Source organism: Meleagris gallopavo, chromosome 12 (genome assembly GCF_000146605.3).
Source record: "Meleagris gallopavo isolate NT-WF06-2002-E0010 breed Aviagen turkey brand Nicholas breeding stock chromosome 12, Turkey_5.1, whole genome shotgun sequence".
Classification (NCBI taxonomy): Eukaryota; Metazoa; Chordata; class Aves; order Galliformes; family Phasianidae; genus Meleagris; species Meleagris gallopavo.
In genome coordinates, this window is record NC_015022.2 from 8,260,086 (window position 1) to 8,282,024 (window position 21,939).

At 42.1% G+C, this 21,939-nt stretch overlaps 1 protein-coding gene across 1 annotated transcript in view; it reads left to right on the plus strand.

Annotated features, from left to right (window-relative positions):
• The window catches only part of PEAK1 (pseudopodium enriched atypical kinase 1), a 35,509-nt gene extending 15,399 nt beyond the window's left edge, over positions 1–20,110 (plus strand). Inside the window, exons 4-5 of the mRNA XM_010717354.3 lie at positions 4,789–5,537; positions 12,892–20,110. Coding sequence (XP_010715656.1) covers positions 4,789–5,537; positions 12,892–14,043 — 1,901 coding nt within the window. The 3' untranslated portion in view covers positions 14,044–20,110. The remainder of the gene's footprint in view (positions 1–4,788; positions 5,538–12,891) is intronic.
• The last annotated feature ends 1,829 nt before the right edge of the window (positions 20,111–21,939 follow it).

Here is a 21,939-nt window from a genome sequence, read left to right on the forward strand (position 1 = left end):
GACATGAAAGAGTTAAAGTAACTTGTAGGCTTGACTTAGCCTGACTTGGCAAGCTTGCTGCTAGTTGTTAAAAGCAATGCTACCCTAAATGGCTCTGCGTTCTCTGGCTGCAATTCAAACTTTCTCCTGGTTTATTCGAGCGGCTTCACCAGAATTCAGATAGCTATCACAAAATGAGTAGGTAAGGGCACAGAGCAACTCCTACTTGTTTGCACTCTTCCGCCAGCCCAGCAGCAAAATCATGTATTTTGTGGAGTTAACAAATACCAACGTGTGGAAATGAGAGATAGGATAATAAGGAAATATGTAAGATAATTGAGTTAAATTATGCTTGCTTTTGTTTCAGCTGCAGTTGTATCTACAGTTACCTTTTTATGGTTACGTACTGCAGTCTATGTCGGAGTTTGGAAAACATACAGCAATTTGCTATAGCAATGAACATAGCAATTTGCAGCATAATGCACAAGATTGCCTTTTTAAATACTATTCTAATACACGCTCTTCCTTTTTTTATGGAAAAGCAAACAACATCACATCCTTACTTTGATAAGTGTCTTGTCTTCTGTTGTGAATGTTACATGAAATTTTAGGAACAGAAATAACAGCAAGATTGGTAAATTTTTGTCTGCAGTGAGGTCATAGTGTACAGAAATACTGTTCTCAAATACGTTTGGTTCTGGCCCTCCACTTCTCTCACAGCAGTTGTCCCATCAGCAGTTTGCAGTCCTGCCTGCAAGCAATTATCTGTCAGGTACCGAACTGCAGATGCAAAGCTTGAGAAAGCTCATTTATAAAATACAAGCCAGAGCTATACAAGCAAAATAAAGTGCAAGTAGTAGCTGTTACTTCATCCAACGTGTAAATGCATACACCTAGGAATTAAAACAATGCAGGAAAGCCTTGCAAGATAGGGGATTCTCTTCTGGGAATTGGATACAACATAACAGACTTGTGATTTTTTAGGAAATAAAAGATCCCACCACAGCGATGGTATAAAAGAGCTCAGGAGGGTGCTGGGTGTATCAATAAGAGTAGAGAGGTTATGTGTATCTCATTTTTAACCCTCAGCTGCCATGAGAGTAACCAAGCCCTTCTCACTGCAGAAGGTTGTTCTGTGCAGTCTCAAACTACTGATGAGATGTTATGATGCAGCCATGTGGTCTGCCCAGCCCTATCTCAGGTTCCCTGCAGGCACAGAAGGAGCCACTCAAAAATTCCTCTCCCTCTCTGGTGTCTGGAGTATAGAATCCATGGATTTCACTTTAGTTCTGCTGGGATTTTGATAGACGTTGTCCTGGAAGGTTGGTTACCCACGTTGTATGTGTATGATTATTCATGTTTGCTTTTCTTGGCCGTGCAAAATGTGAAAATTCTGTAAAAATGATGAATCAGTTACCCAGAGAAATAAAGTAAAATCTGTTTTAAGGCTGATTTAGAATTTCATACCTCTGCATGGTGTCCAGAGACTATTAATTAATATTTAATTTGTAATTTATTAATTTGCATTAATTGCGTGGTAAGATTCTACAGTGGAAGATTTTGTACTATAGAATTACTTAAAGCTCTCCATAAAGCTGCTGTCTATAAAGAGTTAATTTTTTTTTCAGTCTCTGAACAGCCTAGAAGCCCCTTGAAAGATCTTTAAGTGGTAGCTTGATATTGTGCCTGTTCCTCCTTTCATCTTGCAGGGTTGTAAGGTTGGAGAGTCTGTGCAGCAGTTGAGGAAGCTGAGTGAAGTGTTCAAGGGGAGAATGAAATGGTAGGCAAGAAAAAAAGCAAATGCTTTGCCAGTACTTGTGTGCAAAAGAATGTTCTTGTGTCTTCAAGCAGGAACAAATCTGAAGACAAACTTTTTCTTCCCAGGCAGTGATGTAAAGAATGTGCATGCTGTATCCATGCCATGCTTGGGAAAGGCTGAGCTGACTGGGCATGAAAGTAATGCCCTGCGTTAAGAAGTCAGCATAAAAGCAGGCCAGATAGCGTTTGTCAGGCACTTAACCGGCACGGATAGCTTTCAGTATGGAAAACTGGTTCTTGTGGTGAGGAGCTACACTGAAACATGGCATGCTTTACAAGCTCATTTTCCTGAGTTGGGAATACTTGAAAAAGAAACTACATAATGACTTGTTCTTGCAGTTCTCTGGATCCTGCTACTCTACCAGACATCTGAAAGGCTTATTTCTGGTTATAAAAGCTCCTCTGGTTATGTTTTTATGTCAGCTCCAAAAGCTATACAAAAGCTAAAGCAGTGAAAGTCAGTGGTTGCAGTAGCAGCACTCCTCTGTATGAATGGCTTTTGGAGGACAGGGCCATTAAAGCAGGCAGGAAATACAGAGTCAGGAAGAAACACTTACAAATCTTACCTTTCTTGGAGAGGGTTTCGGCTGCTGCCACTCTGATTTGTTTTCTCACTGGTGCAAGCTTAGGAGTCACACGGACAAGGCAAATTAGGAAACTGCCTCCTGAAATAATAGCCTTTGTCCAAACCCACCAACTGGTCTATTTTAGCACAGTGGGGTAGAGGGTAACAGTTATAAAACAGAGAAGTGATCTGTGATACAGAATGTCGCTGGGAGGAGGACAGAGGGCACGGATTCTGTAAGAGCAAAGAACTGCTGCGTGAGACGACATGTTTGGATCAGCAAGAAAAATGGATCCGAAGTAGAAGTGAACTTGTCTCAGTGCTGTGCGTTTGATTCTGGCATGCAGATATCAGCTCTGCCTCTGACTGTGAATCGTGGCACTCCTCACACCTGCAGAAAGGACGTTTCTGAGGCAGTTTCATCCCTGCTCAGCTGGCAGCAGTGTTAGGAGCTGCGGAGAGTGAGGGCAGCAGGCTCTGTAGAGCACACACACACTGCAGAACAAAGGTCAGAAAGGAGCAGCAGAGGATCCCGAGTGTTATTTTTTTTTTTGAGTGACCTTCACGATGGTTTGAGAGAGATACACAGGGATTCTCCAGTCTTTCCAGCCTTTGAACATTTTTATTATATGTGAGCTAAAAAGCGGTGACCCGCGGGAACAGCCCTGTGCAATTTCTCCTGACAGTCAGGCTGAAAAGATCCACAGCCAATGCAAATACCAAGTTAACAGAATTTCCTGCTCAAGATGCAGTTTGTAAACATCAGAATATCCAGGCTTATCACAAAATCCATCTGGCTTTTCTGGGGGTTTCTTGAGCTTAAACAAAAGATAGAGATATGACTGTTGCTTCTGATGTCATGACTGAAAAGAGAATGATTGTTAGAAATTGAAGGCTCAAGACTGTTCTGTTTGTGGATATGGTTCTCTCTTTAAGGATTCAGCACGTACCATATCTTACCAGGACAGTCAGACAGCTGTGGCATATTTCTATGGGCTGTTCCCTTCTTGGTAAAGATGCTCAGCTGAAATTCTGCAGTGCGTAATTGTGTTTCATGGCTGCTGTGCTACAGCTGTAGGTATCAGCTTCCCACCTTACTCTGATTGTCAGTGATCCTCATAGCAGCAGGAGAAAATGTATGGAATAATTCTTCTGAAAACAACAGTTGATTACTAAGAGGGGAAAAGTCTCGTTTTGGTCTGAGTGACAACTAATTGTCCCAAACAGCAGCAAGTTGGTCATTTATTGGTCTATTTATTGGGGTGTTGGTTGGTTGGTTGGTTTTGTTTTTACTTCTCTTATATTGGTGTCAGTTATTCTTTATTTCCAAGAACTCTGGCAGCTATTAAACATAATCATCCACTCCAAAATCCATCCAAAGCACATCAGCAGCAGTTTATCTTCTCTAGAAGCACACCTTCAAAGCTAACTGATCTTTGAGGAAATCCCATGTGTTTGTACATGAAACCTGCTGTGTGGAATCTCTTGACTGAATCTCTGTCAGGGTGTCTATGAACTCAGTATTGCCAGCAAGGGTGCCTGTGGCCAGTCAGGAGAGGAACTCTAATAGAGAACGCTGTGGGTGGGGATGGGTGGCTGTTCCAAATTGGTGGGTAAAAGATATTTATGTTTTTGTAATATCAAACTATGATCCTACTCTCTGAGACCAGTAGCAACATGCTTGTCAACCTCTGTGAAAGTAGGTGTGACTTCCTTGTTTTCAACTAATGCATCTGCTACAGCAATCTTACCTTTCTGACACATCTGCTGAAGCTGTTAAATTACAGTGTTTGTCTGGGAATTGTTCTGTTCTACCTTGTGAAACAATGCTTTCAGCCCCTTTAGCACATTTCAAATCAAAGCGATCGAGTTCCTTAGAAACTGTTATGAGGATATATAAAAAAGATGACTTCACTTTCTAGAGAAATGTACCTTCACAGAAATAGTACACAAAGCCACTTAGCAGCATCCACCCCTCGCTTCAGTCCATCGGAATAGGAAGTAAAGGATCCCATTACAGATGTTTGGCTGCAGACGGAACTAAGGCAGGCTGAGCATAATTACTGAAACTGAAATTGCCCAGAGTGCCAAAACTCATTTTTGGGTTTTGCTTGCACATTTTGTAATTAGTGCTATGTGATATGAAATGCAAGCACTGTCAGCACTGGAACTGATTTTAATACACATGCCAAGGTCAAAGAAAGACTGGCTCTGTGTGGTAATAGATGCACGGTGCTGACTTAGTCATTTTGCTTTCTCATTAGTTCATCATTTCAGGTATGTATTCAGCTATTCTCCAAATGGGAGGAGGGGGTTCTAGTCAGCTTCTTTCTTTTCCCTTCTTAAACTTGTTTGCAAAGTGCAAATATGAGCAGCAGATGCAAAGTACTTTAATCTTGAGTTACTGTTATTTTCTTACCTCACAGGACAGTCCAGAGCAGCCATGATACCTCCGAAACAGCCCAGGCAGCCGAAGGGAGCTTTGGACGATGCCATTGCCTTTGGAGGAATAGTAGAGCAGGAGACGTTGAACAACTTACAGCCAACACCGCCTCCACTGCCGAAAAAGACAATTTTGAGAGCTAACACAGAGCCCAGTCCCAGAGATCTCCAGAAGCAAGCTCTTGAGAACAATCTGTGCATTGTGGCCAATCCCACCTATGACATCGACACCAACTGGGAAGCGAGCAGCGCCTGCTCCTCGGTCAGCTTGGAGCTCAAGGCGCTGGACAACGAGTCGGGAGATTCCTTGGACAGGCCTACAGAAAAGTTAAGGACAACCACCTCAGCAACTAACAGTGTTTCCAGCCTAACCACTATCAGTATTAAGGACCGCTGTTCCAATAGCATGGAGTCTCTGACGGGGAGACGTATCTCGCAGTCTAAGCAGAGCAGAGGTGTCCAGAAGCCCCAGAGGCAAGCACTTTATCGAGGAATTGAAAATCGAGAAGAAGTGGTAGGTAAAATCCGAAACCTTCACACCGATTCACTGAAGAAGCTGGCACTTAAATGTGAAGACTTGTTCATGGCTGGACAAAAAGACCAGCTGCGATTCGGAGTAGACAGCTGGTCGGATTTCAGGCTCACCAGCGACAAGCCGTGCTGTGAGGCAGGTGATGCAGTTTACTACCCGGCTTCTTATGCAAAAGACCCTCTCAACAATTATGCAGTCAAGGTAAGAGGGTTGAATAGTGGTGACTGTAGACATCAGTGACAAATTGTAACGATAACCATAATTGCAATGCCCCCAGGTATGGTTGGTCCTACAGCATTACTTGTAATGCTGCATGAAAAGTAAGAATCCCAAGACAAAGGGACAAAGGCTTTTCCTTCTGTCAGGAGCCATGTCTGGAATTGGTACCTGCTGTTGAAGTTTCATCTCTTTTTATTGAAACTCCAAAATTATTGAAAGAAGATCAGTGCAACTCAGTCTTTACCATGATCATTGTTCAGTGAAATATTGAAGAGAAAGCTGTATTATTTTAAGAGTGGTCAGCACTTTTCTGGGAACTTGTAGTAGATTAACCTGTGTTCAAATAAATACTAAATCAGACGATAATAAATCAGCACTCTTAATTATGGAAGACTTAACATTTTTCCACTTTTAGACCACGTAGTTTTAAATGTAAACTCCAGAGCTGTATGTCTTTCTGTTGCCATACTGGTTCTTAAATTGTCACCAACAATCATGACCAGCCTTTCAAAATCTGTCTCTCCATCAGTGCTGCCTTATGAACTAAAATGGCATGAAAATGACAGAAAAGCTGAACTTGTCCGTTTTGACTTTGTTGCCTTTTGCTAAAGAAACAATTGATTTGTGATTAGGTGGTGGTTCAGCAAGTCCATAAAAGAAGTGAGATTTACTGGACTTACTGCTCTATATTGATGAATAGTTGGCAGCTATCTCGCTAGGTGTTGGTACTTCATAGGTTTTGTATTGGTTATTTTTTCTGAGCTCTGCCTCTCTTCAGTTCTCAGTGTTTATGGGGTAGGAGGACAGTGAGAAAAACAGCTGAGAGTCATGGGTCTGTCAGACTTCCTGTATGTCCTTGAGCAAATCACTGAACTCCTGCCTCCTCCTCGTTGAAACTGAGATAAAGCGGTTATTACCCAGCACGGGTGTGAGACATAAGTCATTATTCCTTATAGAGCACGTTGACATTCTCAGAAAGGTGCTGTTTTAAAGGAACGAACCGTTGCTTTCACTCCTGCATGCTGCTTACGGGAAAGATAAGTGAATAACAGAAAGGTAAGGTTGTTACAATTGACACCTTCATCTGAAAGGGCATTTTTTCAAGGCAAATCTGTGGGCACAGTCATTTGCATTTCTTTAGTAACCAAGGCTCTCTTCTGGGAAAGATTTGAAGTTAGATACGGATGCTGTGTGGATGCCATGCCCAGTGGTACAAAGCAACTGAGAAAAGATCATGAATAAGATGGTGAATTTATCTGCCAATCTGGTCTGGTTGCAGAATCGAGTTTGGTGTTACTCAGGTCGGTTTGTTTTCAATACAATGATACAAACAACATTGCTTCTGGGACCCAAAGTTGTAATTTTCTACGTGGGCAGATTTGGGTTATCACCACTACGATTCCTCTTCACACGGTGTGTATGTGCCTTGAAAGTACTGCCTGACAGGCAGGACCTGTGCATTTACTTAAAACGTTTAGGCAGAGGATGGGCACCTTGTACAAAGCCAGTAAGACCAGAGCATGGCAATGTCATACGCTCAAATACGTGCTATATTTTTTCCACACGTTGTTATGAAAAATAGTTCTCGGACTACAAAACTGTATCACAGCATAATAGATGTGACAGTCTCAAGCATGAGTGACGTATCCATAACGGTGTCATTGAGCTGGAGGTCACAGTGAGCTCTTGTGCTGTCATGTGAAGACGAGAAGTTGTTCTGGGAAATGCCCTCCCCTGCAGTTGATGTGATGTTGGAAGATAGTCTAACTACAGACACCCTCTGATTTCTTCATAAGCCAAGCAAGGCCCACATACAGGATTACTGTTGTATTTTCATTTTCTCTTTCAGATTGGGCTCTCTTATAGTTCTACACTTCTTTGGTAGTTGTTTTTAGTATTGCATTCTCTATGCTAATACACTGAATTACACTGCCAACTTTAAACTACAGTTAGTAGATTTTTCCCCTTTTGATGCGTTTCAGTACATTTCAACATTGTTTTAACATTTGTTGCTGAGTTCAGCTTTGATTTACAAAAGATTTTTTTATAAAATCTCCTAACAGGTTGCTCCTATATCACAGGGATAGTTTGAATTTAGTTTCAACCGATGTGCCAGATTTACTATCATGACTATTTTTCGTATGAGCCAAATGATGTCATCATCTGCCTCAAATAAATGCATGTTTCTGTCATTTTAACCCTCTTGCCCCAACACAGAAATAAAGACAGGATTGAGAACCAGTTTCCTCTACCAAGTGCACTGAACAAGTCCAGTTCTTACAATCCCTAAACAGACTTCATATGGCAGCAATATCCCAGGGATCTTAACAAAACAATAATAATGCAATTACGCAGAATGAATAATGGTTAGACAACGTTAATTACTGTGCCAGTGAAGTGGAAGGAAATAACTTCTACTTTCGGTATCAAACTCTCAAGGAAATGATAGTGCAATATAATAGGCACACATAGTAATCATGGTTCAGAGTCCATGCAAATGTAAGGAAATCAAAGAGCTGAGGTTATGGCCTTCACCACACATGGTCTGGCCATAGGCATGTGCTGCAGTGCGGGTCAGGTAGGATAGCAGGACTTGCAAAGGTACAAACAGCTCCAAACGAGCAATTAAGAATATATTGTTTTGATTGCTTCAGGGTGGCAGAATTTCTTCGTGCAGTGAAACATTTCTACTAAGGTTCCCGTTCCATGTATAAAGTAGAGCAGTGCAGAAATAAATAGTATTGGCTGACAGTTTCCTAGTTGCAGCTGGCAATTATATTCCAGTTATATTTAGTTTGTCACTTGGTGTGCTGAGATTTGGTGGGTTTTTTTGTCGAGGCGGTTTCCTAGTGGAGCCTGCAGAACTTTTCTCAAATGTCACCCCAGAACGTCATGCTGCAGATCAAAATAAAGCCACCCACATTAAACTTCAGCCCCTTCCAAGATCAGTTCTAATAGTGCAGAATTCTGCGTTCTGGCACATCATTAAAAAGTCAAAGCTCTGTTTCGAAGCCAGATCAAGAAAATGAGGTCAATCAGAGATCAAACTGGCCTCCTCGGAAAGAAAACATTGTGCCAAGAACAAGCTATCAATTTGGGATTAGCAAGCTTTCATTCTACACAGAATTTCATTTGCAGTTGTCCCTGTGTGTAATACAACAGAGCAGCACAGATGGTGCAGCCTTTGTGATCTTCTGTGTTTCTCATTTTCAGCACTTGTAAATTCATTTCCCACAATATTCATCTTACTTGAAATTCACTGATGCCCTGTAAAATGCATAGGACAGAGTGGAAATGAGATTCCCTGCTGGTGAAATGGAAGCCAGCCTATGGCGCAGTAGGCTACAGGATCCATAATGGAAAAATAAAAGTTAATGCAGAACAAGTTTTAAAAACTCTGAAACATTAAAATCTTGCTTCTTTGTGAAGAGAAAAAAAAAAAAAACAAGAAGAATATTGAACTGGCAGGATATGGAGAATTTTGTCCTCTCCAAATAAACATGACCAAAGTTTGGTTCCTGTGAATGTACTGAAGAGAAGACCAACACATACCAAGTCTGAGATCACCTCGTGAGACAAGTCTGTGGGGCCGGACCACATGCATCCCTGGCTCCTAAGGGAGCTGGCTAATGTGGTTACTGAGCTGCTTTCCATCATATTTGAAAAGTTGAGGCTGTCAGGTGAAATCCCCCATGACTGAAAAAGGGGAAACATCACTGCCATTTATAAGAAAGGGAGAGATGAGGAGCTGAGGAACTACAGACTGGTGAGCCTCACGTCTGTACTTGGGAAGATCGTGGAACAGATTCAGCTGGAAGACATATCAACATGGCACATAAGGGATGAGCAGGTGATCTGAGACAGCCAGCACGGCTTTACCAAGGGTAGACCATGCCTGACCAATCTGATGGCCTTCTGAGAAGGAGTGACGCCATCAGTGGAAAAAGGGAAAGCAACTGATGTGGACTTCTGCAAGGCCTTCGTCATGGTTTCCCACCACATCCTTCTCTCTGAACTGGGGAGAGGTAGATCTGAAGGGAAGATTATTCATTGGATAAGAAATTGGTGGGAAGGTCACAGCCAGAGGGTTGTGGTCAATGGCTTTATGTGTCCAGTTGGGAAGATTTAGATTAGATGTCAGGGTAAGTTTTTCACTGAGAGAGTGGTGAGGTGGTGGAACAGGCTGCCCAGAGGGGCTGTGCACGACCCATCCCTGGAGGTGTTCAAGGCCAGGTTGGATGGGGCCCTCTGGGCAACCTGATCTATGTAATACTTGATCCAGCTGTTGGTAGCCCAGGCTGCAGCAGGAGGGATCAGAACTTGAGGATTCTTGAGGTCACTTCCAACCCAAGCCATTCTGTGATTCTGTGGTACCTGCGGAAAGGGAGGTTGAAAATTCCCATTCCTTCATACTCATATCTCTCTTCTTTCATCTCACTGCTTTCTTGCATCATAAGGAAAGGCTTTTTACTAACATTGCTTCACCTTTTGAACAACCAGCCCATTATCAGCATTATTCTAATGCTTGCCAAACTCAGGTCAGCCTCTTTCTTCATAGCTTAGAAAAAGCAACAGCATTTCTGCATACATTTTTTTAACAATAGGTGACTGGAACAGACAAATCACACAAAGAAAACTGGGTTGGATGTTATCTCACAGTTTTGAGATAGCATTAACCAGCCCCAACAGAAAAGCTCTATATCAACTTCTTTTGCAATTCATCACAGTCTAAAATACTTGTTAATGAGTCCATCAGATTTCACAACCTGGCCCCTAAATGTTTTCAAAGGTAAATATAGACTTTGCTTGCCTAACTTACTTTGCTTAATTTACTTTGCAAATTTTAAATCTCAGTCATTCAGATTATAGTTGTAGATGATGGTGGGGTTGTTCCAATAGAAAATGCAAAGGCTTGTGTTATTATACATTAATGGTATTAAAGGCCAGCATTCACTGCTCTGTTTCAAATTTGGAAGATAAAGTTCAGAATATAAAGTGCAACATAGAAAATAACAAAGTAGCACAAAAAGTTTCTTAGCCCTTATTTTTTCTGATTCCATTTGATCTAGTGAAAGTTAGTAAATGAAATTTCATTCTATCAGCTGACTTAGAACCAGTCAGTAGAAAATATTGTGTGTCTCCACTGCTTGCAGCACATTTTCCCCCTTCCAGTAAGGTATTAATACAGAGAGAATCTGAATTCTGCAGTCTGAAAGCCCAGCACTTACCTGTACTCATGCATCTGTATTTCAGCAGGAGAATGAAGAGTAATCAGACACTTAAAAGCGCATCACATTGCTGCTGGTCTTTCTTTTATTCACTGTTTTATGAATTCAGACAGGTGTCTGATTCATACTACAGTCTGTAGCTGCTATTTCCAGGTAGTTTAGCTTTCCATTCCTGTTTGTCAATTACAGAACATTTAGTGTACAAATTTCAGTGTTTGTGGAGTCACCAATTTAATCAGCCTTAAATAAAGCAGCTGCTTTTTCCACTTCTCACATCGTGTTGTTTGTAAACAAAAAGCAAGAGGCAGGAAATACATCTCTAATCAGATTTCAGCTTTCTTTTTTCAGTAGATACAGTATGCTTGTTCATGTGCCCATATACTTGCATGTATTGAACAAGGGAAATGAGAGAAGTGTCCAAAAGCTGTCATTGTTGGGCATTTGTGGGATTACAGTTTGGTTTTATTATCTTCTTTAACAACAGAATAAGGATGGAAAAACTGTTTTCATGAAAGCAGTCACTTCAGTATTGATTTTAATCAAAATACCATTTGGTCTTCTAACTGCTGTTCAGTTGATACAAAGATAACCTCTGAAAGTCACTGCAGTAGGAATGGAATTAGCATCTCCATTTTTGATGGAGTGTGAACAAAATCTCTTATTTAAGAGCTGGTGCTGGGGGACATTTGGCTGTGCTGTGGATTCTGACTGTATTCTGACAATGATGTGAAGGTTTTTTTTGCACAACAGTAACAGTGGAATCAGTAACTTTTTCACTCTGGGAGGGATAATGGTGATTATTATATGTAAGGTTCTGTTTTCCTTGGTGCTGGAGAGGTCTTAAATGGAAGAGAACCCAGAAAAGAGCAACAAGAAGCACAGGGTTAGGAATAACGCTAAGAGTAATGAGGGCTGGCTGTTTTCCAAATGCAGAACAGTTACATTTTCCTGAGTGTAGAAATGCAATGTTAAACGATGGAAATCAATCATTTTTAGTATCATTTAGGATAGGACAATCTGATTGATTGAAAGTAAAATAGAATTGAAAAGCAGGGAAAAAAAATGAGGGGAGATAGAGGACACCTCCCTTCCAGGGTGCTGTAAGTAGGCTAGGAAGGCATTTCATAGGGATGATCCAGCTGGCAACATACATCTCTAACCTTGTAAAGGTTAAAACATGCACTTACAGGCTCTGAATAGTCTCAGTTAGCAGAACTGTGGTTAACATGCAGCAGTCAACACAGATGAGTCTCTGTGGGACTGCAGTTTTGATGAGTAAATGCCTTAGAACAGAGCCCCCAACAGAGGTGGTCCAGTGGCTGTCATAAGGAGATTGGAGCTTCCAGTTGTTATGACAGTGCACGCAATTAATAAGGATAATTATGGTGATCATGTACATATCAAGATCTTTCTGGGCAGCAGTGAGATATGGCTTAATAGAGCAAAATGTAAGTGTGTGCTTAGGATGCTGACAAATGATTGAAAGCAGTTAAAGTACCATTTTCTAATGAGTTTGCTGAGCCAGAGCAAATCTCTCCATCCCCCCACACACACCTCACTGAGGAGATGATGTGTTAGTGTGTGTAGGATTTCAGTTTCCAATTACAGCGGGCAAGGAGCATGCATCCAGTTATTTGGCTCAGCTGATAGGTGGTAACTTGTAATGCCACTCTAACTGAGTCATGCAATCGTCTGATGTTCAGATATTCTATGCATATTTATTTATAAATATTACTACTATTATTTTGTTGTTGTTGCTGAAGCTTCATACAAAGCTGAGGGAAGAACAGGAAATAAAATTATGTGGATGAACAACTGACTGTATTGTAGATTTCACTGCAAAGTTACCGTGTATCAGCTGCTATTCTGACTGGAAGCACCACATGCCTGAAGTGTATTTTCCAGGCAGTATTACATGCACAAGGTGAGCTGCTTGCACATATTGATCTGCAGCTACAGATCCAATCCAGTGCAACACATTCATGTGCCAAGGTCAGTGTTTCAGTTCTTGTATTGTAGTGCTAGACTGTAGACACATTACAAAAAGGATATAGAATTTACAGATGAATAATTATGTTATATCTGTTGTGTTTATTTTCTTCCCCCAGATTTGTAAGAGCAAAGCTAAGGAGTCCCAGCAGTATTATCACAGCCTGTCTATCCGGCAGAGTCTGGCTATCAACTTTAACATCCAGCAGGACTGTGGCCATTTCCTTGCTGAAGTGCCAGTTCGCCTCCTTCCATGGGAAGATACCGATGCACCAGAGGTGGAAGAAGAGCAAGAAGAAGAGGAAGAACCTGAGCAAAAGAACAGAGGCACTCCTTCCAATACAGAGGCTTCACAGAAGGACAGCTCAAGTAACCAGGGGACCATCAACAAGCCGCGCAGCCGTGTTGTAGTCATCACACGAGAGGTGCCGTACTTAACAGTGGCGGATTTTGTGCGAGAGTCTGCTCCTCGCCATGCCAAAAGCCCAGATTTATATGAGAGGCAGGTCTGTCTTCTCCTTTTACAGCTGTGTTTGGGCCTGGAGCACCTGAAACCCTATCACATCACCCACTGTGATCTGCGGCTAGAGAACCTGCTGCTGGTTCATTCTAGACCAGGAGGCAGCCCTCTGAGCTCTGAGTCCGCGGAGCCCAGTCCCAACACTGCTTGCCCAGCCAGGTTAATAGTGAGCAATTTCTCACAGGCCAAGCAGAAGAGTCATATGGTAGATCCTGAAGTCCTACGGGATCAGTCCCGCCTGGCTCCAGAAATCATCACTGCGACGCAGTACAAAAAGTGTGATGAATTTCAGACTGGCATCCTTATCTACGAAATGCTGCACTTACCCAATCCCTTCGATGAGAATCCAGAGCTGAAGGAGAAGGAGTACACTCATGCTGATCTCCCCAAGATCCCTTGCCGCTCCCTCTACTCTCAAGGGCTTCAACAACTTGCCAGCTGCTTGCTGAATCCCAACCCCTCTGAGAGGATCCTGATATCAGAAGCCAAGGGAATCCTTCAGTGTTTGCTTTGGGGTCCGCGTGAGGACTTGTTCCACGCTCTAAGAACATCTTCCAACCCAGCCCGGAAAGATGCTGTACTTCAGAACTGGCTGGACATCAAAAGGACGCTGCTGATGATAAAGTTTGCAGAGAAGTCCTTTGACAGGGACTGTGGAGTGATTCTGGAAGACTGGCTGTGTTGTCAATATCTGGCCTTTGCGACTGTAGACTCACTTCATCGCATTGTGAGAATCATGCAGCGGCACTAGTTTACAAGACCTGTTGCTTTTTACGAAGCACCTCCAGCCCAGCCCTCACTCCAGCCTGCCCTAGGGCTCACACTTTGAACAAGTGTTTGAAAAAAGGCCTAGATGTCAAAGCCAGCAACTCTGAGCAAATAGGTTCTAATTGGAGAGATTGCCTCCTGTACCCAGTATGAGAGAACTTTGCTTTTTTGCCAGGCCTCTCTTAGGGATTCGTTTTATACATATGACTGCATTTGGATCAGACACTTTGTAGCTAGATAAATATCTGGATGAAAAGGAGAGCAAACTTCGATACCACTATTTCTATAACTACAGTAAACAAATTGCCCTCCTCTTCTGGGTAGTTTCCGCCATTTCTGTATGTAGCATTGGTAGTGAATAGCAGTGAGCGTTAGCAGAGATGAACTAGTTGTAAATGGGAGACCCACATTGCCCCACTGCTTTCATTCCACATCCCATGCAAAATTTCTTCTCACCTGGTCCCCCACAGCTGGGCTGGACTCTTCTTTCCTTTTGGCTCAACCAAATGGATTCTCCTCTCTCTCTTACATTTTATGCCTTCTTTTTGCTTGAGATATGGTTGTCCTGCTGATTCTACCCATGTCAGCAGGCTATAAGCATCTGTGCTTTGTTCTCTTCCCTCCTCTCCATCTGACACACTGCCTACCCACATCCTTTCTAATCTCATCCTTGATTTCAGCAGTGTTGCCTTAATTGGACTGTTATCCTTGGCTTAAGACCTCTGCATTAAAAAGCAGAATATGCACACTTAGTCTATCCTGTTTCCCCTACTTGACGCTCACCAGTCTGGACAGCTGATGTACTGTAGCTATAACCACATTTATACCATAAAAATACAACACATGGTGGGCAATTGAAATTCCCCTTCCATCGTAAAAGGCACTAAAGCCTGACTTGAAACGGACAGGCCATGTATAATCTTCTCTGACAATCACTGCTATGAATTGGGGTTGAAAATAACAGCCACCTCTTCTGTTTTATTTTGGTTTGCTCTTGTCACTTGTGCCATATTGCAAAGTGGGACTGAAATTGGCTCTGCTGGCATGCTGGCAGGAGATAGGAGTGCTTGGAGCTCGTCTGCGTGTAGCTAACAGGCCACATGGAGACAGTTTTACTGCAGACACAGTTCTCTGAAGGGTAAAAACAAGGGGCAAAAACAGTGTTGTTTAATTATCAAGGGAGCTGTTAAGTTTGGCAGCCACAACTAAGAGCATCGTGATCCGTTTTTCCCGCAGCGGTGTTTGGCTGCACTTCTCTTGTCTGCTGTAACCAGTGTATGCTCATGTTGCTATAGACAACACCCTGAAAATGGCACGTTGTCAGAATAGCTCAGAGATCATTGCAGACGGGGTTTGGGACGAGAGCAGGAATTACTGAGAATAAGAAGCAAAATTTGAAAAAATTCAACCTGAAGGAGCTTTGCATTTTTAGAGACATCTGCTGACTTCCTTCCCTGACCCAATGGCTGTTTCCTCCAGAACCTCTGCAGTTGAACAGACGGTGTGTTTGCTCAGTATTGCTAGGCTCTGAATTGTTCTCTGAATCGCTCTGAAGAACTCATTTGGATGTAGAGGAACAAGTGATGCTGAATATTCTAACCCAGGTGATGGAAAGCAGACAGCCCTAGTAATGAGCCTGTGCTTCTCTTCTATGGATCTATGTGCAATTCTTGTATGTATTTTTTAAAGCTGTATGTTACAGTGTTCGCTTTACACACCAGCCTTTACCGGATGCTAGATCTGCAGCCCCTTCCTTTACTTTCCTGGCACATAAATGCAGCTATCCATGTGTTCCTTTTATGGATGGATGTTTCATTTTAATTGTTAAAACTGTGAGGAATCAATTCACTTCAGCCTTGAAACAAATAGCCACTTTATACAGCGCATGCATGCTTGGACCAGATGCATGGAAACGGAACAAACAGTCCTGCAGGCTTAAGGTCAGCAAAACTAGCTCTGGATCCACACCATTCATTTGGAGGGGTTGAAATTTCTGTGTTATTCTTCTCTGGCATCTCTCAGAGCTAAGCTGAGTACTGTGTAAGCCTACATCGATTGTGCTGTAGTATGTAGACAGTCTCTGTGACCTTTCTCAAGACTTCTGATTATTATTCTTGTGTTTGATTCACCTGTATCAGTGAAGGATCAGGCAAGGATAAGGGTAATATATTTTCATGTGATATTTTTTCTTTCTTTTCTTGGCAAGAAGGTAAGGATGGCAGCATTGATGGGGGGAAAAAAAGACTGTGCTTTAAAAGCCCAAGTGCAATGTATGTAGCTGAGATGTTTCGCTACATCAGGAAAGAAAGTTTCTATACTACTGCCGAGCAGCTTGTAGAAGAACCTTTACAAAGAATCACACACACATTTGGGTGCAGCCCTGCTTTACCTGGAGACAGGAGGGCAGTGCCCTCACGGCTTACATACACCGAGCATGACAAGCCACGTGCATCCTGTCTGCTAGCTGGTAGTCGCAGTGCTGAGCTGAGAGTAGGGCTTCGTGTTCTCTGTGGTCTGGTTTGTGTTTGTTTCATAGTGCCTGCGTGCACATAACTTCTCACCCTCATGTAGGCTGTTGGAGCAGTTCTTGGACCACTTGTCATTGCAGAGGGCTCGTTCCTTGAAGCCAGTAGGTTTCCATGTTTTCAGATTCACTTTCATGTCAACACGCACATGCAAAGTTGAATTTTGAATGTTTTACAACCGTACGTATTTAATGCAGCGGGTCCGAAGCCTTTGTATCTCTAGCTATCTAATTTCTGTTTGTATTTTTTTGTGATGAACCAATACTCATTTTAACTCTGCAGTATAAGCAAGCATGGATAGATGTTCACTACCCATCCCTTCTTGTGCAGCACTGGGTAAACTTTAGCAATTTCTAATGTTGTGTGTGTTTTTCTTCAGAGAAGTCAAACACAACCTAGCCTGAGGTATTCCTTCGGGGAGCTTGAGGCTGACTTTGCAGGTGTACCCATAACTCTGATGCTGATGATGGTAATGTTTGTGATGGTCCTTCATCCTGGCAACAGATATTACCACGTAAATATCCGAGAATGTATGCATTAAACTGATTGTAAACAGATTCTAAGAATGCTACAGCATAATTGCGAAGCAAAAGGAAAAAAACCCCTTCTGTTTGCAGTTGACATCCTGTGTATGGCAGGAACAAAACCCCTGGCTGTGCATGTTTTAACTCACATGGATACGTGCACAGATCTTGAATTTTTTAGCAGTCGCACTTTCAGTTGAGCTCAAGAAATAGGAAGAGCTGCAAATCTAAGATAACAGTATTGATTGTAAATATATATTTTTCTATTAATAAAAGCTGTCATTCAGATATTTTTATCATGAACTCTAAAGAATTTTCCAGTGGAACTAACTTCTGGAAAATCACGTGCTTGCTTGAAGAACTATCATGAGTGGTTTCTGATCTCATTAGAGCCATTAAAACCCTCTCTGATGTTACAGAGAGGGCACAGTGATTGGATTCACAACATGTAGTGCCTTGTCCAAAAACTAAAACGAAGCCGGTCAGTTGGTGGAAATCTTATTCTTCTTGTAATAGCCCTATAAATAATACTGCCCACGTTAAGATGCAGAAGAAATAAATAAATTAATAAAGTAAACGCTGTACTTTGTACAATACTGAGTTGACCTATCCAGTAAGATCTGTTTCTGAAGTTGCAGTTAGGTGAACAGGTTCTTCTCAGTTGCTTGTAGTACAGCATAAATCTGGTTAACAACCAAAACTGTGGGCTTTCAGGTCTGGAACTGCATCTGGACAGGGAGAACAGGACGAGTCAATTGGTGAGACCGACGGCCGCATCAAAACAAGCCTAATGCTTTGACAATCTCAGCTCTAGGAGACAAGGAGCTGCATTGGTTTGGAAGGAGCAGTGAAGGTAAGGTGTGCTGATCCCGAGGGCAGTAGTGGATGTGCTGCACACCGTGCTCTCTGGATGAAATGTACACCTCTGGTAAAAGAGGGGTTCTGAAAAACCTACTCCTTGAGATGTTATGGAGGATGGGTTGTTCTGTCTTTCTTCCATTGGAATTACTTATTCCTCAGATCCGATACGGTCAATATGCATAACCAGGTGAATATGAAGAGAATCTATCAGCAAAACCTTACCTAGAAATTTTCAGGAATGAGAGAATCCAGAATCTTATTTTGGAGACTCAGCAAGGTCCAGTGCAGAGGCCTGATCTCTCTTCAGTATTCAGACACGATGAAACCAAGAACACAAGCTAGGATGCTTTACTGCTGGCCTGCAGACAGGAACACACAGCATTTACTCAAACACCCCACCTTAAATCTTGTGTGCTCCACGCATCCCAGCAGCCCCCACAAGGTATGAATGAATCATTTTGACATTTCAACACAGTGGAGTTCCAACATATTAGGAAAAGATATTATTTAAATAAATCAGATGTGTGTTAGTGATTGACCACTTAGAGAATTAATTCAGCAGCTTTGCACCGTAGGGCCGTAACTTTAGCATATAAAAATAGTATTTGCTGCTGAATTAAGATGTATCTGTTTCTCTGCTCTTGTGCTGAGAAGCCCCATTTTAGTTAATATATTTTGCTTGTAATAACAAATTCATGTGGAAATATAAATTAAATACTTCTGGTTTTATTTAAATCAGTTGCAACTTTTCTAAGGGATACGATGGTAACTGAATCAAACCGTTTAATGCAATCTCCTTTCCTCTTTACTCCAAACAAGAGCTAAAGCATGCGTATCTCTGTGCAAGCAGTGCATGACCATTCTTGGTGCCTGAGTGGGACATGTGCTCAACTGTGGTTTTGCAAAGGTGGTCTTGGTTCTGCTCCAGCTCCTGTAAAACCTACAGCACAAAGAGCCCTTCAGTGCATGGCACGGAGATGAGATGGTGATGTGGTTATGCAGTTACATAACATCAAAGGAGGGCAGAGTTAGAGTTTTTAATGCCTGTAATAATAGGCCTGTGGAGATATTCTGTAGACTATCATCTGGACTCCAAACACACTAAGGAATACAAAGAAAATGCTTTTCAGAAGAAATTCTGGTAGACATTCCTATGGATTTTACTATTCACCTGGATGCAGTATTTGAAGGATGGTGGTTTTGAACAGACATAGAATGTAATTTAAATAATTCCCTATAAGCCTCCTTATTGGTGCTCCACTCAACATTTAGTTGGAAACCACAGAATGCTTTCAGATCAAGCAGAGTCACCAGTCAGAAATGAAACACTCAGCATACCTGTACATAAGCATATTCCCACTCTATAGAATGTGAGGATTTGGATTGTACTTCAGATTATGAAGATTTCCATAAACCCAAGGGGAAAATTTCAGGGATTTATGAGATGCTGGAATTTATTTTTTTTTTTATGCGGAAGAAATATGTGTTCACATATATACATAAATATATATGAGTGTGTGCAGGCACATTTGTATGTATGTATGTATATGAATTTTTGTATCCCAAAAGTATTCTTTGCCCCCTTTAATCTGAAAAAATATATATTATATATCGTATATATAATATATATTTAAGGTTGTGTAAGTTTGACTGCAGTCATTTCATAAGGAACACCTCTTCAAAAATGACTCGGGCCTCTATTTCTTTATCGTTTGGCTTGTTGGTATTGGAAAGTTTTGCAGTTGAAATCCTTGGGTTTTTTTCTTTTAAAACTTAATTATGCTGAGCATCTAACAATATGTTCTTGTCTTTAATAGAAGGGGAGAAATTATTTTTAAATTAGGGGTTACAAAATGAATGATCTTTTATAAGCGAGATTTCTTTAAAATCCCTTGAATGAGGGATTTGTTTTTCTTGAATTTGAACTCCATTCTTGTGGGTAATTTGTATTTGGAATTCCTGGTTGCATTGCTTTATCTGGTGCTTCATATCAACATGTACACGTTTTTATATAAGTATATAAACTACAAGCCTTCCTTTGTGATCAGGGGCAGTTACACTCTGGTTTGCTGTGGTACTTTGCTGTGTACTCTGTGGCATTCATGTTACTGTGTAAATAAACTAGTTTTATTACACTCCAGCAAACATCACCTTCTCTCATTTTTCTTCTAGGTAGTTAGCTTAGAATTCACGTCTCTGGGGAAAATGCACATGGCAAGTTGAGGAAAAGATTGTGCTCCAAGCAAAGCTGTCTGGTGGGCAGCAGCAGATGGGTGCGAGTGCTGGTGATGCAGCTTCAACTGATGAGCAATGCCCAGTGCCTTGGGCTGTGCTGCAGTGGGGCTGGGGTCCCTGCTCCCAGCACAGCCACCATGCTGCTTGCTGCCTGTGCTGCTCTCTGCCCCAGGAGCCTGCAGCTCCATCCGGACAAGTGGCAGCAGCTGCTGCTGCTGATCAAACCACTGTCTTGGAAGGCCCTCTTGGAGGGAGGTGACTTGACACGTTAATGACAATGGACACTGAGCCGAAGTTAGCAATTTCCCTGGTGTGGACAGGGCTCGGCTGATCTGATGAGAAGGAGTAAAATGGCTCTCAAGGAAATTTTTGTATGCTGTGACCGTGTGGGATGCCTACAAGGCAACTTGTCTGCAGTGGAATTCATTTTGTGTCTGATCTGTTACCTTGAAGCATACAGCCTGATGGAGGGTCTGTGAAAAACAGATGGGATCATATGCGTCTTCCGTGCTCATGCAGACACACATCAGCAGCAGTGAGATGAAACAGCTCAATTTGGTACCCGGACCTGATAGCAGCAATGGTAGCTGCAGATGCTAATTTATTAGCATAGCACAGATGACACTGTATACATTGGAGCAATGCTGTGGTTCTGCATGACAATTGCACTGCTCATAAGTATTAAAAGAAAAACCAACATCCTGAGGGCTCAGTTCTTGCTGGAGCTCCAGTGGCTTTGTACAGGTAACGTCACCAATTTCGGTGGGATCAGAATCAGTCTTCTGTAACTGCTACATGCCTTTCACATCCATTCCTCAGACGCTGTTTCCAAGCCTTTCCAAACCAGCAGAAGTTAGAGTCCTTAGGCTTTTTAAAAATACAAAGCTGACAGTTTCCAGAGATCTGAGTAAATACGCAACATGTTTAACAGCCTGACCTATTTTGGCTTTGCCAGGGTAATCCCTATTCTCCTGAACCAAGTGCCATGGACTCAGCTAAACAGTCAGATTATGCCATCTGTCAGTGGCGATCACCACCGCTGTGGAGGGAAAAGATGCTTAAAAAGTTACTTGTTAAGATCCGTTTGAACTTAATTCAGTACAAGCTCTGGTAGATGTCCATAAGTGGTCACAGACTGGCGTTCTCATTTCAGTTTGTGCCAGGCACGCACAGAAGGGAAGCTAACAGACACCTGTTTAGGCTGATGCAAGAATATTTCTTTCTGTTTATTCACCAGCTCAGAAATTCACCTTAATGGTAGACTAAGTCACTAAGGACTTAGTTTCCGTGTACGGCAAACTTGTCTTTGTGTTCCAGAAAATCTTTGTGCTCTGCAGGGTTCCTTTCTTGCCCAACTTAGTAAGCGTCTGTGCTGCCATGTATGAATCATGCCAACCTCCTCGTCACCAGCAGTTTTAACTGGAATTATATAGGCATAACCAGCTCACGAGGCATGCCAGCAAAGTTAAATATTTGTTACAATCCATACTGCAGAGAAAGGTTGTGGTTTTGGTTCAATTGTGAGCTAAGACTTACAGTTCTGTGGCTGAAGATGCGCATTAAAACACCACGTTGGGCCTCAAATCTGCTGAGCTTCAGTTGGCATCTCAGGAGGCAGTGCTACAGCCTGCTGCTTAGCCTGGCTGCGTGGAGCCAGGTTTGCTTGGAGGTGGGTTTCTTGCTATCAGTTCATCTTTTTCAGATGAGAACACAAGCCAAGTGAGGAGTGGTGTT